The sequence below is a fragment of the Acartia tonsa genome, chromosome 5, assembly GCF_053477335.1.
Source record: "Acartia tonsa isolate MP-2025a chromosome 5, ASM5347733v1, whole genome shotgun sequence".
Taxonomy (NCBI): domain Eukaryota; kingdom Metazoa; phylum Arthropoda; class Copepoda; order Calanoida; family Acartiidae; genus Acartia; species Acartia tonsa.
The window spans coordinates 34,912,248-34,933,391 of NC_137264.1; the positions used below are offsets into that span (position 1 = coordinate 34,912,248).

Sequence of the window (21,144 nt, forward strand, 5' to 3'; positions counted from 1 at the left end):
GTTTTAATTTAGCATGGTTTTAGCATTCTAGACTTGATTTTTAACTATATAGCCTTCTTAATCTTATTTTTTATTTCCTAAACTTTATTTGTCGTTTTTGTTGATTTAATTTATGTTTATTATTATATGGTTATAAATTATCTTCATACCCTTTGAATTATTATTAATTGATTATTTTTAGAATTTTTGTTTATATAATTGCTCTTATTATTTATTATTATTTGCCTTCATTATTCTATATTCCCTTTTATTACATGTTTTTCTTATAATTACATTATAAGTAATTTTAGGTTGTTGATTCTACTTAGCCTGCATGGTATTCCATTTTTTCATAGCTTTGATATATTATTTGCTTGTGTTCTTTTTCTTCTGTTTGCAGATTAATAATGGCTTTATGTTGATATTCTCATCAGTTGGGTAAGATTGCTTCATATTTACAACATATTTGCATATGTGCTGGCTATGCTTCTTTTTTGTAGCTAAGCTACTCTATTCACTATGTCTGTTCCTCCGTCTGTTTCTTCTGTCAGTCAGTCTGTAACGATATGGGGAAAAGTTAATTTTTCAGCTGCTATTTATAATAGAAGGCTGTAACTTCTTGTCATTCATAAGGAAAAAGGATAAGAGGATGAATACTCACCCCTTTTTCATAATAAATACTACTTCCCCATCCCTAAATTTAGAAGCATACGAAAATCAAAAGCCGCCCAGGGATTTTTGTAAGTCAATCATAAATAATAATGTGAATAAAAAGAAAAGCGATATTTAGCAAACAGCCGTGGGCGGTCAGAATCAGCTGAATATTCATTATGAAAAAAAATTTCCCCCTTTTTAGAAATAGAAGGATTCATCTTTCATGAACAAATTTTTTAAAATAAAAATAAAATTCTATGTAATATTTAATTAAAACATTAAAACGAAAATATCTAATCTAATATTCTTGCCCTAAATATGGAAATAGTAAAAAGTAAAAAAATATTTTTTTTAATAATTTTTAATCCTCCCATTTGAAAAGTAGTGGAATAGCAATAAATTTTAGCTCGGCAACAGCGCTGAGTAGGCCTCTAGGCCCACTGCCTATTTTCGTCTTCTAGTTGCTTCGATTCCTCTCTTTTATTTTTTTCTCTATGTTGTCATTAAGTCCAGGAATAAGGTATAATATTTGGGGAGCAAATTAATTTTATGATGTGTTGCCCCCCAATGACACCTGATAAACATGCATAGGTTTTGTGATATAAGTTTACTTTGACCACCAGTCTGTCAGTTATTATAGAAAATATGATTCAATCTGTCAAATTGCTATGATGTTATTTCATATTTATATACTTTTAGCATCTTTCTTTATTAATTGATTTTATTTAATTGATGTGAATTATTTATTTAAATTTCGATCTAGTTTGTATTGCAATAATTTCTTATATCCTAGCATCTTTTTAAAAGTGAAGATTTTAGGGTTGGTCCATCCATCCGTCCGAAACGGATAGCTTTTTATGTGATCTAATTATCCGATTGATCTGATTTTTGGTATATTGATTCCTGGGACAACAAAGTACAATATTATAAGCGAAGTCTTAAAAAGTCCATAAACATTAAGCAGTTTTTCAACAAATTTACTTGCAATTTTGCTTTGACTCTTATACATTTATATTTTGATTATTCATTTCTGAAACTATACAAGAAATTTCCTACGCTTTTATGGATGTTGTCATCCTTGTTCTTTAATTAAATGATTTAAAATATACGTTGATATCAAGCAGTTTTTCAACAAATGTACTTACAATTTTGTTTCGACTCATATACATTTATATATGCAAGTGTTAATGTCCTGCCGTTTCAGTACTTCGCTTTTGTGTATGTCCTCTAAATTGAGAACTAGTCCTATAAATAAATAAAAAATATTTTTGCAGGTTTGTTGCTGCGGCTTATGATCTACTTTTCTTTGGCCTATCTCTACATTGTCAATCTGCATGGGATTTTATTACAGGTGCGTCAGTGTTTTCACGTTTTGTATTGTTTAAACTCATTTTTAACTTTGAATTATTTCCTAAAATGCCAATTCTTATTTAGCAGACTAGTTTTTATGCAGAAATAATTAATGATAAAATTTTATATTCTGTTCAAATTAAAAAAAAATAGGTTTTTGGTAATTTGATTGGATTTTATTCTATACTCTTTTATGATTATCTATATGTTTTTTTCATCCCTTCATACTATAAAATACCCTACAATTTTATTTTATTTAGGCTTTCCTAGACTATGGACTTAAATGAAAATTGTAAGGCCAATAAGGTGAAATATTATTTTTTACTTGCTTAAATCTAATTTGACCCATTCGTGACGAGCTCCAAAAGTTCTAAGTTTTGATTCAACGGGGTTTAGCAAAACAGATTTTTTCAATAATTACTTAACAGACTTATATCTTACCCCTAAGATCTTGCTATTTATTAAGATCTTAGGGGTAATATATAGGTGTGAATTAATATCGTTTGCTGTTTAACCCTTAACAGTCTGGCCCCTTGTCGCACCTTAATCGGTCGGGGAGGAAATTTTTGTGCAAGTCCCCTGTTTGATAATGAATTTCCTACATTAACCCTTTGGGTTTTTCTGTCTCATTTTCTGTGTGTGATAAAGACAAAGATAAAGATCCCAAACTACGTGACTTTTTAAGTGTGGGTATGACAAATAACTGAGAGTTGGAATTTTTTGAATATCTCCATCCTGGCGGGCACAGGATGCCAGCAAACCTGGCGGTTGGCAGCTGCCAAGTACAGCTGCGGCCGCTGAAATTTATATTTTGATATATAAATATAAAATTTACATAAAGATAAACATTTTCTGCAAAAAAAATTCTTCTAGCTTCAAAAATAAGAAAATTACAGCCGTTTAAAATATTTTAGTAAAAAAGGACCTAAAAACAAAGGTTGTTAAATAAAAGGGTGAAGGAAGCGAAAATTGTCTGTCCGTAACTGTCTGCTCTCCTCATTAATCTAAACAGATTAGAATTGTCCTATTTATTTCAAACTTTGCATTCTGATTCCTATAACAGTTAGGTACGACTTAGAAAATGTAGCAACTCTATAATCATTGTTACCAGAAAGTCTGTACAATACATTTATATAATCAAGTCCTAAAAACGTCAGTATGTCCTTAAACAGTGTTCTGTATTTGCAACAAATCACTTACATTTTTGTATAGACTTAATATTAAGTATATTCAGTTCTGACACTCTCGTTTGTCCTTCGCTTTTAAGTATGTTGTCATCCTTATATTTTATTTATTTCAGGTCTATTCTGGTTTCAAGATTCTTCCTTAGTAACTCTACAGAACAGAATAAGGTAAGACTAAATATTTCAACCCTTAACCAAAAAAAATATAAGTATACATAGATGTATAATACAGATAACTATCAGGTCCGACTTTAATTCTTCAAATTTGAAGTTTGTACCTACTAATAACACTTGCAATAATGAATAATGAACACTTGTATTTCAAAAGTTAGATATTCTATTTTTTAACACAAATTAAAATTATAAACTAGCTTCCCTGATTTACATATTAAAAGTTATTGAAGCTTCAAATTTATTAGATGAAGTTAGTTGTGGTTGCATATCTCCTCTCCCCCTATATACTTATATTTGGATAAATTTAAATCTAATGAAAATTAACTATTTTCTTTTAGGTTCTATTCTACTCCTGGCTACCTTGCAGCCTTATCTAGTGTGTATTTACAGGTAAACTTAATGTTTAATAGCATAGCTTCTCTATAATTATTAAGGTTGTCTGTAACATTTTATTTATAATGTATAAAAACTTATCTGTATATGACTTATGGTTAGTCCTATCAATTGTGTAATCAAGCATATCAATAAAGAAATCCGTATGTATTACCAATTTCATTTTCATTATATTGGGGACTATTTTTTAAATATTATTCTTATAATAAAGTACCACCATCCTCACAAGAAAAAAAATCTAATTTTTTTAGGTATAGAGACTCCTACTCAAGTGCTATAGAGGCTTCTAGGGGCGTAGCTATTGTATACTAGTATACAGGTGCAGACAAAATAGTGATTATTTAATGATTTAACTTTAACTTTATTTTGGTTTGATATTTTATAAATTATTTTTTGTCAGCTATATACAGGTGCAGACAAAATATTAATTAATACACAATGATGTTATGACATGAGACATGATATTTTCAACTTTTTTCTTTTGTTGTTTTGTTTAGTATCTTTGGATTCTGGTTAATTGATTGGTAGTTGTATTGTTTAGTTAATATTGGTTGGTCAGTGGTGGTTGGTTAATATTGGTTGGTCAGTGGTGGTTGATTAATATTGGTTGGTCAGTGGTGGTTGATTAATATTGGTTGGTCAGTGGTGGTTGGTTAATATTGGTTGGTCAGTGGTGGATGTTAAGTATTAGTTGGTCAGTTATCCTGCATTTTTTTTGTTCATAATCTAGGGGGAGGTTCTGTCCGTTCCTAGTGCAAATTACCCCGTACATTACATGAGGTGGTGAGGAAAGTACGCAGTGTCATGACCAGTGTTCTTAACTCTTTAACCACTGCTGACGTGTGTACTCTAGGATCCTGAGTTGCTGCCAGCTGTGGCAGGAGCTGTTGACGGACCGGTTGACATAGACTGACAGACAGACTCACTGACATACCAATTGAGGAACATGATTCCTTGGTTGTTGTGTCCCTGCACCACGATGAACCATCAATTGGTCACCCGACCCTCAAGAAGACCCTCATGAAGACCCTCTAGGTTTATGTGTGTGTGTGCGTCTGTCCCTCTCCCTTGTCCCTATGGCACTCCGTTGTGTCTGGTTACAGGTTACCTGCTAAAAAAAAACCTAATCTCCGAGCAGGTTTTTCACTTATTGACCATTGAGGGTTTATATTAATTTATACTTCTGGTCATTTGGTGGGGAACTTGATGCAAATATCTTCGAAATATAAAATGAATGTTACTCAAACCTCCACTTCAAATCAAACCCAAACCTTGAGTTTTCACTAAGTGGCCTTAGAAGGTTTATATTATTTATACTTCTGGTCATTTGGTGGGATACTTGATACAAATATTAATCATAAAAACTCAATCCTGTGATTTATTAATAATTTCAAGTTTCTTTAAATTTTTCCTAATGTATAATAAGGTGTTTGGAAATGGTATTTCCATTTGGGTTATCAACTGCTGATGTGTTTCAAATTTCATATCACAGTTTGATAACCTATTTGGATTTTACCTTCATCAACCCCAAACGAAATTAACCCATTATGACCGTGTCCAATCTTACAAGGAATCACCACATTGCCAAAAATGAAAATTAATGCATTGTTATATATCTTGTCACATGGTAAAAAATTAGTGATTTTTATTATTTAATCACTGGTTCTTTAAAAAAAGGTATAAAGTAGACACTGCCTTATTATCAACGATCTACACTTTATGACTATAGTGGACTCTGATTTATTACCAACCATCTACACTATATATTCTATATAACTATTGATAAGGTAGTGCCTCTATAGTCATGGTTATATAATATACATGATTAGAGTAGACACTGCTTTATCATCAACCATCTACACTATATATTCTATATATCTATAGATAAGGTAGTGCCTCTATAGTCATGGTTATATAATATACATGACTAGAGTAGACACTGCTTTATCATCAACCATCTACACTATATATTCTATATATCTATAGATAAGGTAGTGCCTCTATAGTCATGGTTATATAATATACATGACTAGAGTAGACACTGCTTTATCATCAACCATCTACACTATATATTCTATATAACTATTGATAAGGTAGTGCCTCTATAGTCATGGTTGTATAATATACATGACTAGAGTAGACACTGCTTTATTATCAACCATCTACACTATATATTCTATATAACTATAGATAGGGTAGTGTCTCTATAGTCATGGTTATACAATATACATGACTAGAGTAGACACTGCTTTATTATCAACCATCTACACTATATATTCTATATAACTATAGATAGAATAGTGTCTCTATAGTCATGGTTATACAATATACATGACTAGAGTAGACACTGCTTTATTATCAACCATCTACACTATATATTCTATATAACTATAGATAGGGTAGTGTCTCTATAGTCATGGTTATACAATATACATGACTAGAGTAGACACTGCTTTATTATCAACCATCTACACTATATATTCTATATAACTATAGATAGAATAGTGTCTCTATAGTCATGGTTATACAATATACATGACTAGAGTAGACACTGCTTTATTATCAAACATCTACACTATATTCTATATATCTATAGATAAGGTAGTGCCTCTATAGTCATGGTTATATAATATATATGACTAGAAAATCCCCCCCCACCCAATTAAAAAAAACTATAATTAAGCCCATAAAACTACGCCCAACAACATAGCTGCGCCATTGAGCAACCCCTATAAGCTGTGCCATAAAGGGGGCGATACATAATTAAATACTGCCCATATAAAGAATATAAAGTATGCAATGAAATTAATAGCTTTTTATTATCTAGAAATATTTGCTTGACTGCTGCTATTGCCAAGGACTGACCTGACCAACAGAACTTTTGGAAAGAAGCTACATCAGAGCCCCCCTTGGCAGTAAGTACTTTTTGTCTCAACATTGTTTTTAGTAGCGAAGCTACTCTATAATTCGAAATGTCCGTCCGTCCGTCCGTCTGTCCGTCCGTCTGAGACAGAATAGGGGAAACGTGATTTTCTCGGCTCCTATTAAAGATAGACAGCTGAAATTTTTTGACAACATTCCCATTATTAAGGAGCACAATTAACTATGTAACATCAAGGGTGGTTGGACTGCTTTTTAGCAGGTTTTAGGCTATTTTTGTATTTTTCACATTTTTCTCCATATCTTCAGTGTTTATGGTCCGATTTTCAAAATGTTTTCAGTTATTGATATCAAAATTAATTTTCCTGTCGTTTACAGAAAACAACCATGACGGCCACACTGCCATTTTGCAGGTTTTAGGCTATTTTTGTATTTTTCACATTTTCACCATATCTTCAGTGTTTATGGTCCAATTTTCAAAAATTTTCTGTTATAGATATAAGAATTAAATTTCCCGTCGTTTTAAGAAAACAACCATGACGGCCAGACTGCCTTTTTGCAGGTTTTAGGCTATTTTTTGTATTTTTCACATTATTCTCCATATCTTCATTGTTTATGGTCCGATTTTCAAATTTTTTTCAGTTGTAGGTATCAAAATTAAATTTCCCGTCGTTTAAAGAAAACAACCATGACGGCCACACTATCATTTTGCAGGTTTTAGGCTATTTTTGTATTTTTCACATTTTCACCATATCTTTTTCATATGTTTTACATATTTCCCTATATATTTGGTGTTTTTGGTCCAATTTTCAAACTTATTTTCAGTATCAAAATATATTTTCCCATTGCTATGAGAATCTTTTATGTAATCTACTTTGACCTTCGTCATCATTAAAAATAAAACAAGGTTTCGTGTTTATTTTCTCCAATAAATCTATTCTTGATTTTAATAAATACACTTAAAATCTACTTTTACGTATTTCCATCCACGATTTTTTGTGCTTCGCTACTTATGGATGTTGTCATCCTTGTTTATTTATTGTGATGTAGAAATTGTCCACTAAAATTATCCATTGAAGTAACCGCCGGTCAGCTGTACATAAAACCATAAATAAGATAAATATATCGATATAATTATGAAAAATTTCATTTATCTCTAACATCTAAACTTGATCAAATCATTAACTTAATTATAATAAAACAAGATTGGTTACAGACAATAAAAACGCTTATTTATAAAGTGCTTTTTTAATAGAAGCTTTAATTGTTTAATAGCTTATAGAAGTTTAAATTTGCTATAAAAAAAACTGTTTTCTTAATCTTTAAATAAACGTAATTGTGCTTTCTTATCGCCCTAAGCAGAACTTTATAATCTAACAATGATGATTTTTCTCATTTCATCATTTTTAAATTGTTTTTATAATTGAAAATTGTATCTTTTTAGAAAATCTTTTTTTAAAAAAGGCTTTAAGGGTGTTTTAAATATTTAAATTTCTATTGCTGTAACAATTTTAGCTATTTATTTTTATTTTCAAGGTAAAGTTGACTCTTTAAATGTTATTCCGAAATTTTTTGGCTAGCTTTGGTATTTAATTCAGTGGCCTTAAGGGGGTTGTTTACACCCCCTTCCCCTCAACCACCCAATCGAACGCCACCACTGATATAATTAACTCCCTTTTTAATATCTTTAATGCCATCCGTCCCCTTAAATAAATTTAAACAAGGATGGCAACATTAATAAGTAGCGAGGTCTTGGATGTAAATATAATCACAGCTAAGCAATGCAAGAAAACAAGTAGCCTAACAGACAGACAGACAAACAAAGTAAGTAATGATGCTTAGTGGTCATACTCATATGATCTTTTACACAATATTTCAATCAGAAAAATCTATATCCGAAAAAATTCAGCCCTAGATCTGGAACTCATAGACTTACCTACAAAGTAAGATATATTATAGAATTCTAGAGAAGCTTCGCTAACAAATATCCATGAAAAAATAGTTTAAATTACAATATTTATTATTAATCATTACAAACATTGAATTAATTTACTTTAATTACATTCATAAAATTATATTTAAAAAGACTTTTTTTTGTCTAGCACTAAACAAGAAATAATAGTATTTTTTCTATAACATTTCATACTTTTAATAAAGCATTTCTACGAAACGGCGACTGAAAGAAATTAATAGTTCAGCAAATTATTTACCTTAAAGAGAAAAATGGAATTTATTCAAATTTTAAAATGAAAATAACAAAATTTTACTCTTGAAATAAAATAAGAATTGTGTAACAGTTATACTACAAAAACTTTTGAATAAATCAGTCTTAGAAAAAGAATAAAATCAAAATAGAAAAGTTGACTTTTAGGCCATTTTTATTGCATTTTTGTGCTTATAAAAAATATGTTGTTTTTTAAAGTTGCAATTAAGTCTCCATTTCTAAGTTTAATCTCATTCTTGTGTAACTATTTTTATATTATCTAAAATTCATATCAAGACTGGGAAATATCAAAAAAGAAGTAAAAAAAAAATAAAAGAAAAAAGTATAAAAACCTTAAATCCAAAAAATGTAAGAAATATCTATAGGCATGAATTCCTATACAATCTAAAATTAACAGCAAAGCTGCTCTTTAATTAGTTATAACTGGGAAGTACGGCTGGTACGCTTTTTATAACAGTAGACTAGAGAAACTGCTAAAAGTATTTTTTTATACTGTATTACATTTTCACAAACATCAATTTTCCTAATTTACAAAATGCTTATTCCAAATTTAAACTCCATATTTATTTAATTCTGTTGTTTAAAAAATTTGTAAAATTTTCAACATATAGTATTCTATATGAAAATATCATTAAAAGCAGAAAAAAAAAGAAGTTAAAACGTTTTGAAGACTAAAATCTAATTTAAACTTAAAGTTTAATATTCTCGGTGCTTTAGAGACAGAAATTTGTTTTTAACACTTGGAGAGAAAAGTTCTTTCTAAAACTATTTAAAGCAATGAAAATTTTTAAACTTTTTAACTTGGTGAAAGTTTTAAATAGGGGAGGATATTTAACTGCTTCTTTAAGTGTTTTAGAGTTTTTTTTCATTGTTTTGCTAACTTAAAGTGGGGCCAGTAATTTTATTATTCTTACAAATATTTACAAAATTTTTGAAAATTTAATTAATTTGGGGTTGAAAATTATTTTTGCCAATTTTTAAAGTTAATGAGGTATGTAATATCAGAACTGTTGTACATTTTTTTAATAATTCACATTGCTCTTGTATTATTACTTGAAAGTCTCAGTTGAAACCACATGGATTTTCTAATTTTTTAAGGCATTATCATTAAATAAGTTTAACTTAAATAAAAGTCTTAAAATCTAGAATTATGTGATTTTTGGATACTTTATTTTATTGAAAAATTGATCCTTAAAATTTTAAAAACTTGTGAATTTTTTTTGATCCTATAAAATTCATTGCTAAGGGTAAAAATATGAAATATTTTATCTGAAGCCTATAAAAACATTACTATACAAAATTTTATTAACTTTAGGCTGTTTTAAAGAGATATAAAAAGAGTATTATTATTGAGAATTCAGAACTTTAAATTGTAATTTTATTTTATTAAAAAATACATTTTTGAGATTTTTATTTAATCATAGAGATCCTTAATTGATAAATCAGTTACAGAAAGATAAAATTTCAAGAACATTTTATATAAAAATGATATTTCTACTAATAGTTAGATTTCCAAATATTTAATTTAGGCCTTTTTCAATATCTGATGGAGTAAAGAGTCAAAGGCCTTTCACAAATCAAGGGCCAAAAAATTTTATTTTTTCGCTCCATTTTAAGTTTCACAGAAACCTTATAAAAAGGATGTTTTTAATAACATTGTCTTGTTTGTTTTGTTTTTTTCATTTTTTGATATTGCAATCTTTAGTTACAATTAAAAACCAAAAAGAACTAAAATAGTAATAGAACTTTTTTACACTGTTTTTAATCGTCGTCCTCTTGCTGGATCTGTTATTCTTTTATCACAGTTAACAATAATTTATTTTGGCATTTTTTTTCACTTTTTTTCAACAAAAAACTGTAATTTTAAAATTCTATTTTAGTTCACTTTCAAACATTTATTTTATTAAATTCTATTTTATGAAAATAACTGGTTGTTAATTATTTTTGTTAACATGCAAAGCTTGTTTTTTCAAAGCTTAGCCTCCCTCACTCTATTTAGATTAAGGTAAAAGAGCAAAGAGGGGGATGACAGCCAATAGAAGGCTAGCGGCGAAGGTTGTGGACGCTCCACTCAGGCTGTCAACCTTGGGGGCCATGGTTGGTGGAGGAGGAGGGTTGGGGTTGGTGTCGCAGCAAACTTTGGTTGTGTTGTTTCCCTTCTGGGGGCAGCAGTAATCTCCTGTAATATAAAGAGATTTGTAGATAGATAGATAAACGGGATAAATAGATTAGAAGATTGAGAGATAACCAGATAGATAGATAAAACAGATAGATAGAGAGAGAGATATAAATAGTTTGATTGTCAAATGGATAGTTATTTGAGAGAAATAGGTAGGTAGAAAGAGAGAAATGAAATAATTAGTTATCCATTCTAGAAAGATAGAAACATATTCCTAGAAATTGTATTTCTGAACCAAAATATACATTTTTGAAAGTTTGTGTAGCTTGTTAAAATATAAAACTTTTCTGTTGTAGGTAGATACTAGATGTATAATCAAAGATCGGTAATAGAGGGGTAAGGAGTTTAAAAGTTCATAACAAAAATAGATATATTATTACTTTGATCTTATACCAGATTTCCATGTTCTTTCAAAGAGTTAAACACGTAGAGGGCTAAAATGACGATTCCCCCCTTCAACCCCCTTTACCACACCCTATCCTCTCTTACTGGATGAACGAAATGACCAATAAATGATATTGTATGCAAAGTAGATCCCGAAAGTAATTGGAAAGATAGTTAAACAATTTTTAGGCAAGTTACTATTTGTCGTAGGTTTTTTTTTCATTTAGGATTGGAACCCTCTACAAATCTGTATTAATAGAAGGGTGTTTGTGCTGAATGTTATATATGAAAATATTTCTTTTTAATATTCTGTGTGATATATATAGAAACTAAAAGTTTAAGGTTTTTATACGATTTAGCCAAAAAGTATTGATTAATTCCATAAATACACTTAAAATAACACCAAAATAAATTCTAGTAGTCCATATGTTTCTTACGAACTTATAGTTGTACTAACAAATACTAATTTTCTCTTTTGCCATAAAAGATAGATAACTGAAAACTCTAATTAACATAGTTGCTACTCTTTCTCATTTTTTTGCTGAAACGCGTGAACATAAACAATGTTGGCGAAAGAATTCACAGCCCAAAATATCAGGGACAATGGGCAATTAATTCAATTTAATAGTTTTATATATAAGAAAGGCCATGAAATCCAGATTAATTCAGAAAATTTGGAGGAAATTGTAAAGGGGGAACACAGTAATAGTGTCTGACTGATTATGACGTAACAAAAAAAATTAGCCAATGAAAGGCCACTATAGATTTTACCATTCGTCAATAACGGCCTCTCATTGGCTAATTTTTTTTTGTTATGTCATGAAATGAAATGAAATAATCAGTCTGACACTATTACTGTGTTCGTAAAGGGGGTGTTAATAAAATTGAGAAAACTATAAAATAAGAAAAAAGTTCCAAGAAAAAAGCAATCATTTAAAAATTAGATTACCAGTATATCAGACTGACATAACCATTCTGTAATTAATTACTAGAAAAATCTCCCTGAAACTCGTTCAATCAATTTTCCTAGATTTTAAATGCCACTATGCACAAGAATTAAATTTAGGTTGTTAGATTAGGGTTATTTGGTTGTTCATTACACAAATATCACAATAAAGTTTTTATCTATGAAATTATATTTTTTGAGAATTTTTTTTTTAAACCAGCCATGTCAAAAACGTCTGCTATATTCAAAACTAACACAGCGAGTAGCGGCATTTCATGCGCTATTACCCAAACTCAGTCAGAAACTGCTAAATTCTTGCAAATTGCTTTTAAGCCAGTACCCAAAGTCTGAGACTCCTAAAAATTTAATATTCGATCCATTGTCCCCTCCCTACTCCCTGCCAAAATATGTTGAAAATTCTTTTTTAGCAGAATATGTAAAAATAAAATTCAACACTAACTGAATTTCGTTTGTTCTTCCTTCTGATTTTAGCGATTCGCTTCATTGATGTTGTTATCCTTTTTTCTTTAAAATTTACGACTTTCTGAAAGAAAGACTATTAAATATGTTATATTAAATGAAAATTAGATACCAATGTAAAGTAAACCATCATTTAAAAATGTAACACATATATAGTCGTTTTTCCTGCATGGCTTCGAATCCGCTACATTTCTGTTGGATACAAGCCGGTTTTGGAACAGTGAACCCCCATGGTATTATAAACTAGTCTGAGCTCTTAAGAATATTTCGTAAGCTTTCAATAGGTACCATTTCCCCTCAAAAAGTAGTATTGTTAACCCTACCTCTAGATCATATATATTTAAGGCTACGGTTGCAGCCTCGCTAGTTTATGATCTGATATCAAAGTTTAGGTGTGTATTTACTTCTGCAAAGTAAAGAATTTACAAAACAAAAACACAATAGCATATAATTTATTATTATTATTCGAAAAAGAGAATAAATAATATTTATGCAGGTGCAATTTATACTGTAAAAACTTGCGAATCTCATGGACTAATAATGTAATGCATTTTTGGGGAAGTGATAACACACTGAAAGTTAAAACCATGAAAAATGTCTCAATTTGGAGCTCCGTGAATCATTTGGATAATTGTTCACTATGGCCACAAATAATGTAGCGTGTCCTTTAAGATCTTGGCAACTTCAAAGAAAATTAAATTTTAGATTGTGGAGTAGTTAACTTAAAGATTAAATAAGAAATATAATGTTTTATAGTTTCTTATAAAAGCGAAGCTTTTCAATAAATACAGTCGGCCCGTCCGTACGTCCGTAACAGTTAGCTCTTTTCGTTAATTTTAACATTTTAGAATTGTCCTATACAGTTTAAACTTTGAATGATGATTCCTATAACAGTTAGGTACGCATTTTATTATGTACTTTTCTGTATGTTTGTCCTACATGATTTAGAGCAGCGTTTTGTTTACTTCAGCAGGTTTTTGTCTATAAAAAGCCCTTTTATAAGTATGAGACTTAATAAGTAGACTTTACATAAATAGAGTATATAGTCATAACTATTTTTGATTTTATTGAATATCAGTATTACTGGTTTTATATGGTTACTGATTCAGTAACCATATAAAAAAATAAACTAAAACTTTTTTTCAATCTTACTGAACCCGCTAAAAAGATTATAATTCAGTATATATGGAGAAAACTAACCGAACCAAAACCATATAAAATCAAATTTCTTTCCATTGGAAAAGATTTTCTTTTGAAAAACCATCAATTTAATCATTAAACATATTTTTATAAAACAGCAGAGCAATGCCTTAAATAATAGCTGAATTTCAAAAATGAATCAACGATGGCAGGAATTTTAAAGTGAAATATATGAGTAATATAAAGATCTACATTAAAGATAAATTTATATTCAGTGATTCATCGACAATTCTTGCTAAATTTGGTATATTACTGCCAGTCATCTAATAATTATGAACTATAACTCAGGGATCTAAAGGGATAAGACAATGACCGATAAATTGATGTGAATCCCAATATTGATACACAAAATTACCCCTTCTGTACATTAAAATTAGTGGTTAAAAAGTACAAACACTCAACTTAATAAACCAACCAATCAAAATTCACTGAAGTCTCTAAAATTGTTAATCTAATCGAAAAGAAAACTTTATTATAAAACTTTAGTGACTAGTGTAATAAACAATGTCCCCTCCCTCTAAATATAACCCCAATCCTAGTCTTTATTACACTTCACTGCAATTGCTTTTTTATTGCTGCGCTACTCATGGATATTGTCATCCTTATCAACTGTCTAAAATTATCTTTACAACTTGAGTTTATGGTCTAATGGTTAAATAAGTTAATGATGGTTTCCATAAATATTTCACATCATAGTTTCACAGTCAAATTTTTGCCTTTGAGTCACTGATACTAAATTATTATACTATTGAGCTTACTAACACTAAAATGCGTCTTCATCTGACCACCTGTCTTATCAACAATTTTTAATGAATAACATAAAATAGTCAAAAAAAAAAACTTTTTATAATTTTTTGTCATTCATTTTTTTGATTTGTAAGATTTAATATATTAAAATGATATACTTTTACTATCCTATATGCTGAAGGTGTGTATGTAAGTGTGTAATCATGAGCAAAACGACTGGATTATCCTTTTTCAAGAAGTTTTACAGTTTAAATAGTTACCAGCATGGTTTTAGGCTATTTCTGTTTTAGTTTTATGCCTTGAGATGGTTTTAAGTTATTTTATTTTTAGATTTAAGCTATCATGAATACTACGGGCGTAGCCTCTAATAAAAAATATATTCCTTAAATATAAGTGGTATCAACTTACACTTTACTTGATATGTAAGAATTTAAGAGAATAACAAAAGCTCATCAAAATCCTTTTCAAATATGAATTTATTTGTAACCTAGAGACAGCGGTTGTTTTCATAAATAAAACTTTTGCAATTATTAAATTATTGGAATTAATCAAACTTAAGACACAGTCCTAAAGTTACCATGTGACAGCTATATGAAAGCTTAGAGACAGGATGTCTCAGGCAGTAAATGTAATGTTATACTTTGGTCTTACACAACTAGGGAAACCACAATTAAGGCAAAACTTGAAATGACGTTTTTTATATCTAACAAAATTTGTAGTTTGAAGACACACAGCCATTGCTTTATTTTTTTAAAAAGTACAAAGGCACGGATTTTAGGCCAAACGAATTCTTACAGCATTGTTTTTTTTTAACTTTTTCATTATAGTTTTTTAAAGGTTTTAATAAAAGTTCTTGAGGCGTACAAAAAGTATATGTTAAAATTAAGAAGGTTTATTGAAGAGAATAAAGTATAGAGGAATAGAGGATAGTTTGTGCTGTTTTAATAATTTGAGCTTCTGATTGTTTGCTAATAATATCCCTGTGCAGAATTGCATGGACACTTAAGAAAGTTTGGTGGACTCTATCATTAATATTTCAATGCAGAAATAGAAATAAATCAATTCAATAATTTACAAGAAACTTTGACAAATAATATTAAAAAAATTTAAGTAAATGATAAACCGACATAGTTCTCCTTTACAGTGAATCCTCTTATAGGTCCTAATGGTTTTATACAAAAGTCTGGGTGACGTTTTAGGTTACATTTCTGCCCTTCCATATCCATTCAAATATAGAGCCCCTAGATGCTAGGGGCCCAGCCACTAGTTGAGCATATAAAACATTGACTATACCCTTTTTCTTCTTTGAAAAATACATGTTTGAGAAATTATTTTATACACCTTTTTCTAATTTGATCTCGTACTATAATTAATTTTTTGTATAAATTATCCCTTGCTTAAAACTCGAAACTTAATTTATTATTTCTTGATAATATTTCCAAATGTACTTTTCAGTTAATAACTGAAATAATATCTTCTAAAAAGCTTCTATTGAAAAAAAGCGCATTTTCGCTAAGGAAAAGACCTTTACAAGATTTAAAAGTTGAGGGGGGGAGGAACTTACCGTATCCCAGATCCTTGCACATAAGGTTGTTGAGGCAGGGAAGCTTGGTCAACTCGTTGAAATACTTGGACTCGCAGCAGAACTGTCCGTTGCAACACTTGTCTTGACCTGTAACAGAAAAATAAGGTAAAGGGATGATTATTATGAAAATATTATTGTAAAACACGAAACCTTTTAAATAATATTGCAGAAAATTCTTTAGATTCTTTCCAATTCTATTTTTCAGTATCATCTAGGAATGAAGAAGCCAAATCTGTATCACTTTTGCACCACTTTTGATTCCTGTGACGTCATAAAATGAGGGAGATGAGAGGAAAAGTGGGAAAGAAAACCCCTAAAAAAGAGATGGAGAATATGACCTAGGAATAGAACCTATAATTCATAATGAAAATATAAATTACATAAATAATTACATATATGTACAGGAATAATTATACAAGCTTAAGAATCACTCACTCTCGTCCCTATAAGAAATAACAGGATGTCTGTTTGTGTGTATGCGTGTATGTGTGTCTGTCTGTGACTAAGGATCTCACTAAAAGTGAAGCTTTTTATTGATTAAGGAAAGGTTTATATATTGCAATAAATAGTATATATACATAATAGAGTACTTAATTTCATCAGAATAGCGTTAATTTTACAATTCAACACTTCGTCAATTTTATACCTCCTCTTTTGAATCTCTTTTTACGTAGCAAAATTGCTTCTTATTTTAATTTATGATACTCATCTGTTGTGGACAAAAAGAAAAGAGAAAAAAGAATCACTAATCCTTTTTATATCATCTCAAAAAAAGCAAAAGAAGTATTATAGCAAAATGTTATTTAAAATCAAAAACCTTTAAGAATTTTCTTTTAATTAGGGATAATTGATTAAAAATCTTCGAATTTTTTTTATATACATTTAGTTTTTCTTTGCATCCCTGCTTTTAATCCAGATAAAACTCTCATCAAATATACTTTTTATCAGGGAGTGAGAGGATAATGATGCGGTATAATTAAGTTAAACCCCCTTTTTCCCCAAGCTATTAAGAAAGTTTCTCGTATTCATTCGAATCCGGTGGATAGGAACCGGTTCTCATCCATACAAAAAAACTATGTCTAGCATCGTATTATATCCAGCTTTCTACGAATATAAAAATGTACAATCATAAGATTAAAACCAATTTTTTTAGCCCCTAGGTGCCGTAGGCACGGGCTATATCCGCGGAAAGTCGTTTATAATACGATGCGAGAAATAACTATTCAAACATTATTATTATAAGAAAAGATGGTTACATTTTCACAACCCTGCATCCCTGACTTTTTATCTGCGTGCTTTTTATCCCGTTTCTTAATTCAAAACCTGTCACTTTTTTCACCCTTTATCTCCTACTTTTTTTTCTATCATGATAATCTAAATCCCTCCAAAAACCAATTTAGCTCCCCGTGTTATTGAATTAAAAGGATTATGTCCTTTTAAATTTACTTTTTGTGTGAATAATGATTTTTTTAAGTTTTGTATTTTAAATGTTGGTTCTTCTTTATTCGGACGTCATAGAGTATAATACAGTACACACATTATTTAGCAGGTTTTTATAGCCAAAAACCTGTCCAGAACCTACGTAAACTTTCCTAAAATGGAAAACTCAATAGCTTTATGTAGATTTTAATGACGGACTTATTAAGATAAGCAGTGCTCATAAACTATAAAAATATACAAGTAGAAAATATTTCTAAGGTTAAAAAAATTAATGGATATACACAAAATAAATAAACATACAACTTAACAAAAACATAATAAATAATAAAACAATTAAGAGGTTTATTTCAATTATTAAAAGAAACTTATATTTTTTCATGGTGTAGTTTTAGATTTGTTTCAACAATCAAAATAAACCCTCTTGCGGTTAAAATATAAACTAAAAAATAAATAAAGAGTAATGGGATCAGTAGAGTTGTCATGCTTCTAGTAGGTTAACTTGGGGTAAGAATGTCTTTTTGTTATTAGGTTAAAGGGTTAGAGGGATATTATATCATATTTTTTTCTAGATTGTATAGCCATTTTTTGTTAGTGTCGCATAGTTACTCCATAACTTCCATGCCTGATGGACATTAAGATATATAAGTAAGAAAGAATTTTAATGTTAGAGGTAGATTTGAAATCTGCATCAAATTTTAAGGATTTTTAAAAAAAAAACTTTAAACTTATAAATCTTAATGGGCATACAAACATGTTATTGCAAATTAAGACCATTCTAATCAACACAGCTTAATAAATGGACGTGCGATCAAAGTGAGATAGAAGTTATAACAGATGCTCATTAGTTAATAAGACGAATTTCAGACTTCTATATTTAATAGCGGCCGAGAAATCAATTATTATTTGAAGGAACATTCATCACAACAACATCATAGCAAATGAACGGATGGACAAAGTAATTTATAGAAAAGTTACTCAATAATTTTGTATCTATTTTTAATAAAAATCTAATATCTACATCAAGAGGTATAGAGTAGCTTTGCATGGAAAAAAACTCCTAGTTATAAGTCAGAAAACGTATTCCCTTTTTTGTAATGACGTATAACTAAGTAATATAAATTATATGTCATTAATTTAAGTCGAATTTTTCATCGATCCTTTTTTTGTAAAACATTGCTACTTTTTATGTAATCGTATTGTTATAAGGGATACTTTTTTACTTAGCGTAACAAGGGGTGTCTTTTTAGAAAAAGACTGTAAAGCATAGAATAAAAAAATAGACAAATTTTGTTTTATATTTAACTAGCGGCTACGCCCCTAGAGGCCTCTAGGGGCACTTGAGGAGGAGAGAGTCGAATTTAATAATTCAATTTATATTTTAGATTTTAATAGAAAAAGTTAAAAAAAAATTTACGTTTGACGTTTATTTTTCGTTGAACTCTCTTTCTAAAATTGGGAATTTTTTTTAAAAATTTAATTTCTCTAGGGAGGGTGGTGGTACCCTCCCCCAAAATAGTTATAAACCTTCCCGGGACATATGAGAATCTACCCTGTTAAGGAGAACCCGATCGGTTCAGCGGTTAGCGAGATCCTTCGGTACAAACATACAAACACACAGACAAACATCCTGTTACTTTATTATAAGGATTTAACATTATGACCAAGATTAAGCAGATCTAAGATTTTGTTGTTTTTTCGAACATTTTCTTATCGTAATCTAAAGTTAAACTTAACTGGACTTGATTGCAAATTACAACAAAATCGCCTTACAATTATTTAAATATTTTTATATTATAACATAAGAACTTACGTTTACTTTACAAAATGCGCCCTTATTGAAAAATACGAAAAAGTATATTTTAACTTTAGGGGCGGTTTGTCGTTTAATCGATGTAAAAGCATTCCCCCCCCCCCCCATCTCACTTTACCCCACCCCCCTTCATCCCCCTTTTTACAACTTTATTTATCGTATTTAAGCATTTTTCCGCGAATAATAAAGTTTAACATATGTAAAGATAATTACAAATTTACTTACCAAAAACAGTTTTTGTCACAAATGTGTATATTTTGTGGGGGGGGGGGGGGCACAGTCCAACATAAACGTATAAAATTTAACCCGTATTTTTTTAGCCATTAGCAGGGTCGCTAGCGGAGTATATTTAGATTTGTTGGGGATCATTTATATTCTATTAGCCAAATATACAACATTAGAGATAAATGTTTAATAGAGTGCTATAAAACAGGAATTAAGCCAGCTGTGATAAAAGGGGGAAGGGGCAAAGGGTTTACCCTCCCACATCCTTCAATGGTTTATAATCTAAAAAACCAATACCATGTTTTATGTAATAAAAGATGCGGTCATGCTGTTCTGGATATCTTAAGCAGCAGACCAAATACTATTGTAAATTGGAATCTACAAGTAATTGGTCTATTAGATGAACACACAACACACATATGTATTAAAGGGACTAAACTAAGTTCATACATTATTCAACATAAATGTGCATTTTGAAATTGATAGGGGGAAATTCATGTTCAGACGCGGCGTTCATTTTTAAATAACTTTTATGTTCAATTTCGAGAAGATTGATGTACAACAAAGCTAAGCTCGGAAGCTTTTTGTTGAAACTTTTATATCATCAATGTCAGTCTCCATATTCCCTCCTTTTATTTTGAGACCATGTTAACCACTGTTCAGTTGTTGCAAATGATTCACAAAAAAAATCCTCAATATTTAACAGTCGATTTTTGTACATATGAATTTAATACTGCTTATAAACACTTTAATTGCATAAATACTAGAAGTTCTGAGTTATGAGTCACACTTGGGAAAAGGCCAAGAAATTTCAAAAATCTTAATAATTGTTACACGTACCCTTTAAAGAAGGATTAATTACGATTTCAGGAGAAAAATGTGTACCTAGAACAAGGAATAGATATTAGAATAAACAATAAAAATTAAAGGGGGAAGAGGTTAAGTAACTGAATGTCCCCATCCACTTGACCCTTTGCCGACTTTCAATTGGGTCTTTGAATATCAGCCAATAACATTGTAAAAATTAAAAGCAATTTGCTAACAGACGAAAAAGCTCCCCAAGTTAGTTGTTTGGGTTATACATCTATACTTATTATATTTATTGAATAGATATCAAAATTGCTCAAAAGACTTAATTTGTTTATTTTTATTCATAATTTTTAAGCATAAAATAACAAAAAAGTTTTGTTAAACTTCCCATAAATCAACATATTCTGAATACTTCATCAACTTTTGGCATTTAAGATTTCCTTTTTTTTCTTTAAAAAGAATATTTTGTGTAATTCTCTCAAATATGGTAATATCATTTC

The 21,144-nt window shown here is 29.7% G+C and overlaps 1 protein-coding gene and 1 long non-coding RNA gene across 2 annotated transcripts in view; one reads left to right on the forward strand and one right to left on the reverse strand.

Annotated features, from left to right (window-relative positions):
• Nucleotides 1-377: 377 nt before the first annotated feature.
• LOC145320328 (uncharacterized) lies at nucleotides 378-4,074 on the forward strand. Its single transcript, XR_013880164.1, has 6 exons — nucleotides 378-417; nucleotides 1,908-1,984; nucleotides 2,244-2,289; nucleotides 3,284-3,335; nucleotides 3,680-3,731; nucleotides 3,986-4,074. It is a non-coding gene; the product is annotated as an uncharacterized LOC145320328 (long non-coding RNA).
• A 4,542-nt stretch (nucleotides 4,075-8,616) lies between these two features.
• Nucleotides 8,617-21,144, reverse strand: part of LOC145319346 (uncharacterized) — a 55,401-nt gene continuing 42,873 nt past the window's right edge. Inside the window, exons 7-8 of the mRNA XM_080161427.1 lie at nucleotides 16,339-16,446; nucleotides 8,617-11,017 (exon numbers count right to left, since the gene is read on the reverse strand). Coding sequence (XP_080017553.1) covers nucleotides 10,839-11,017; nucleotides 16,339-16,446 — 287 coding nt within the window. The 3' untranslated portion in view covers nucleotides 8,617-10,838. The remainder of the gene's footprint in view (nucleotides 11,018-16,338; nucleotides 16,447-21,144) is intronic.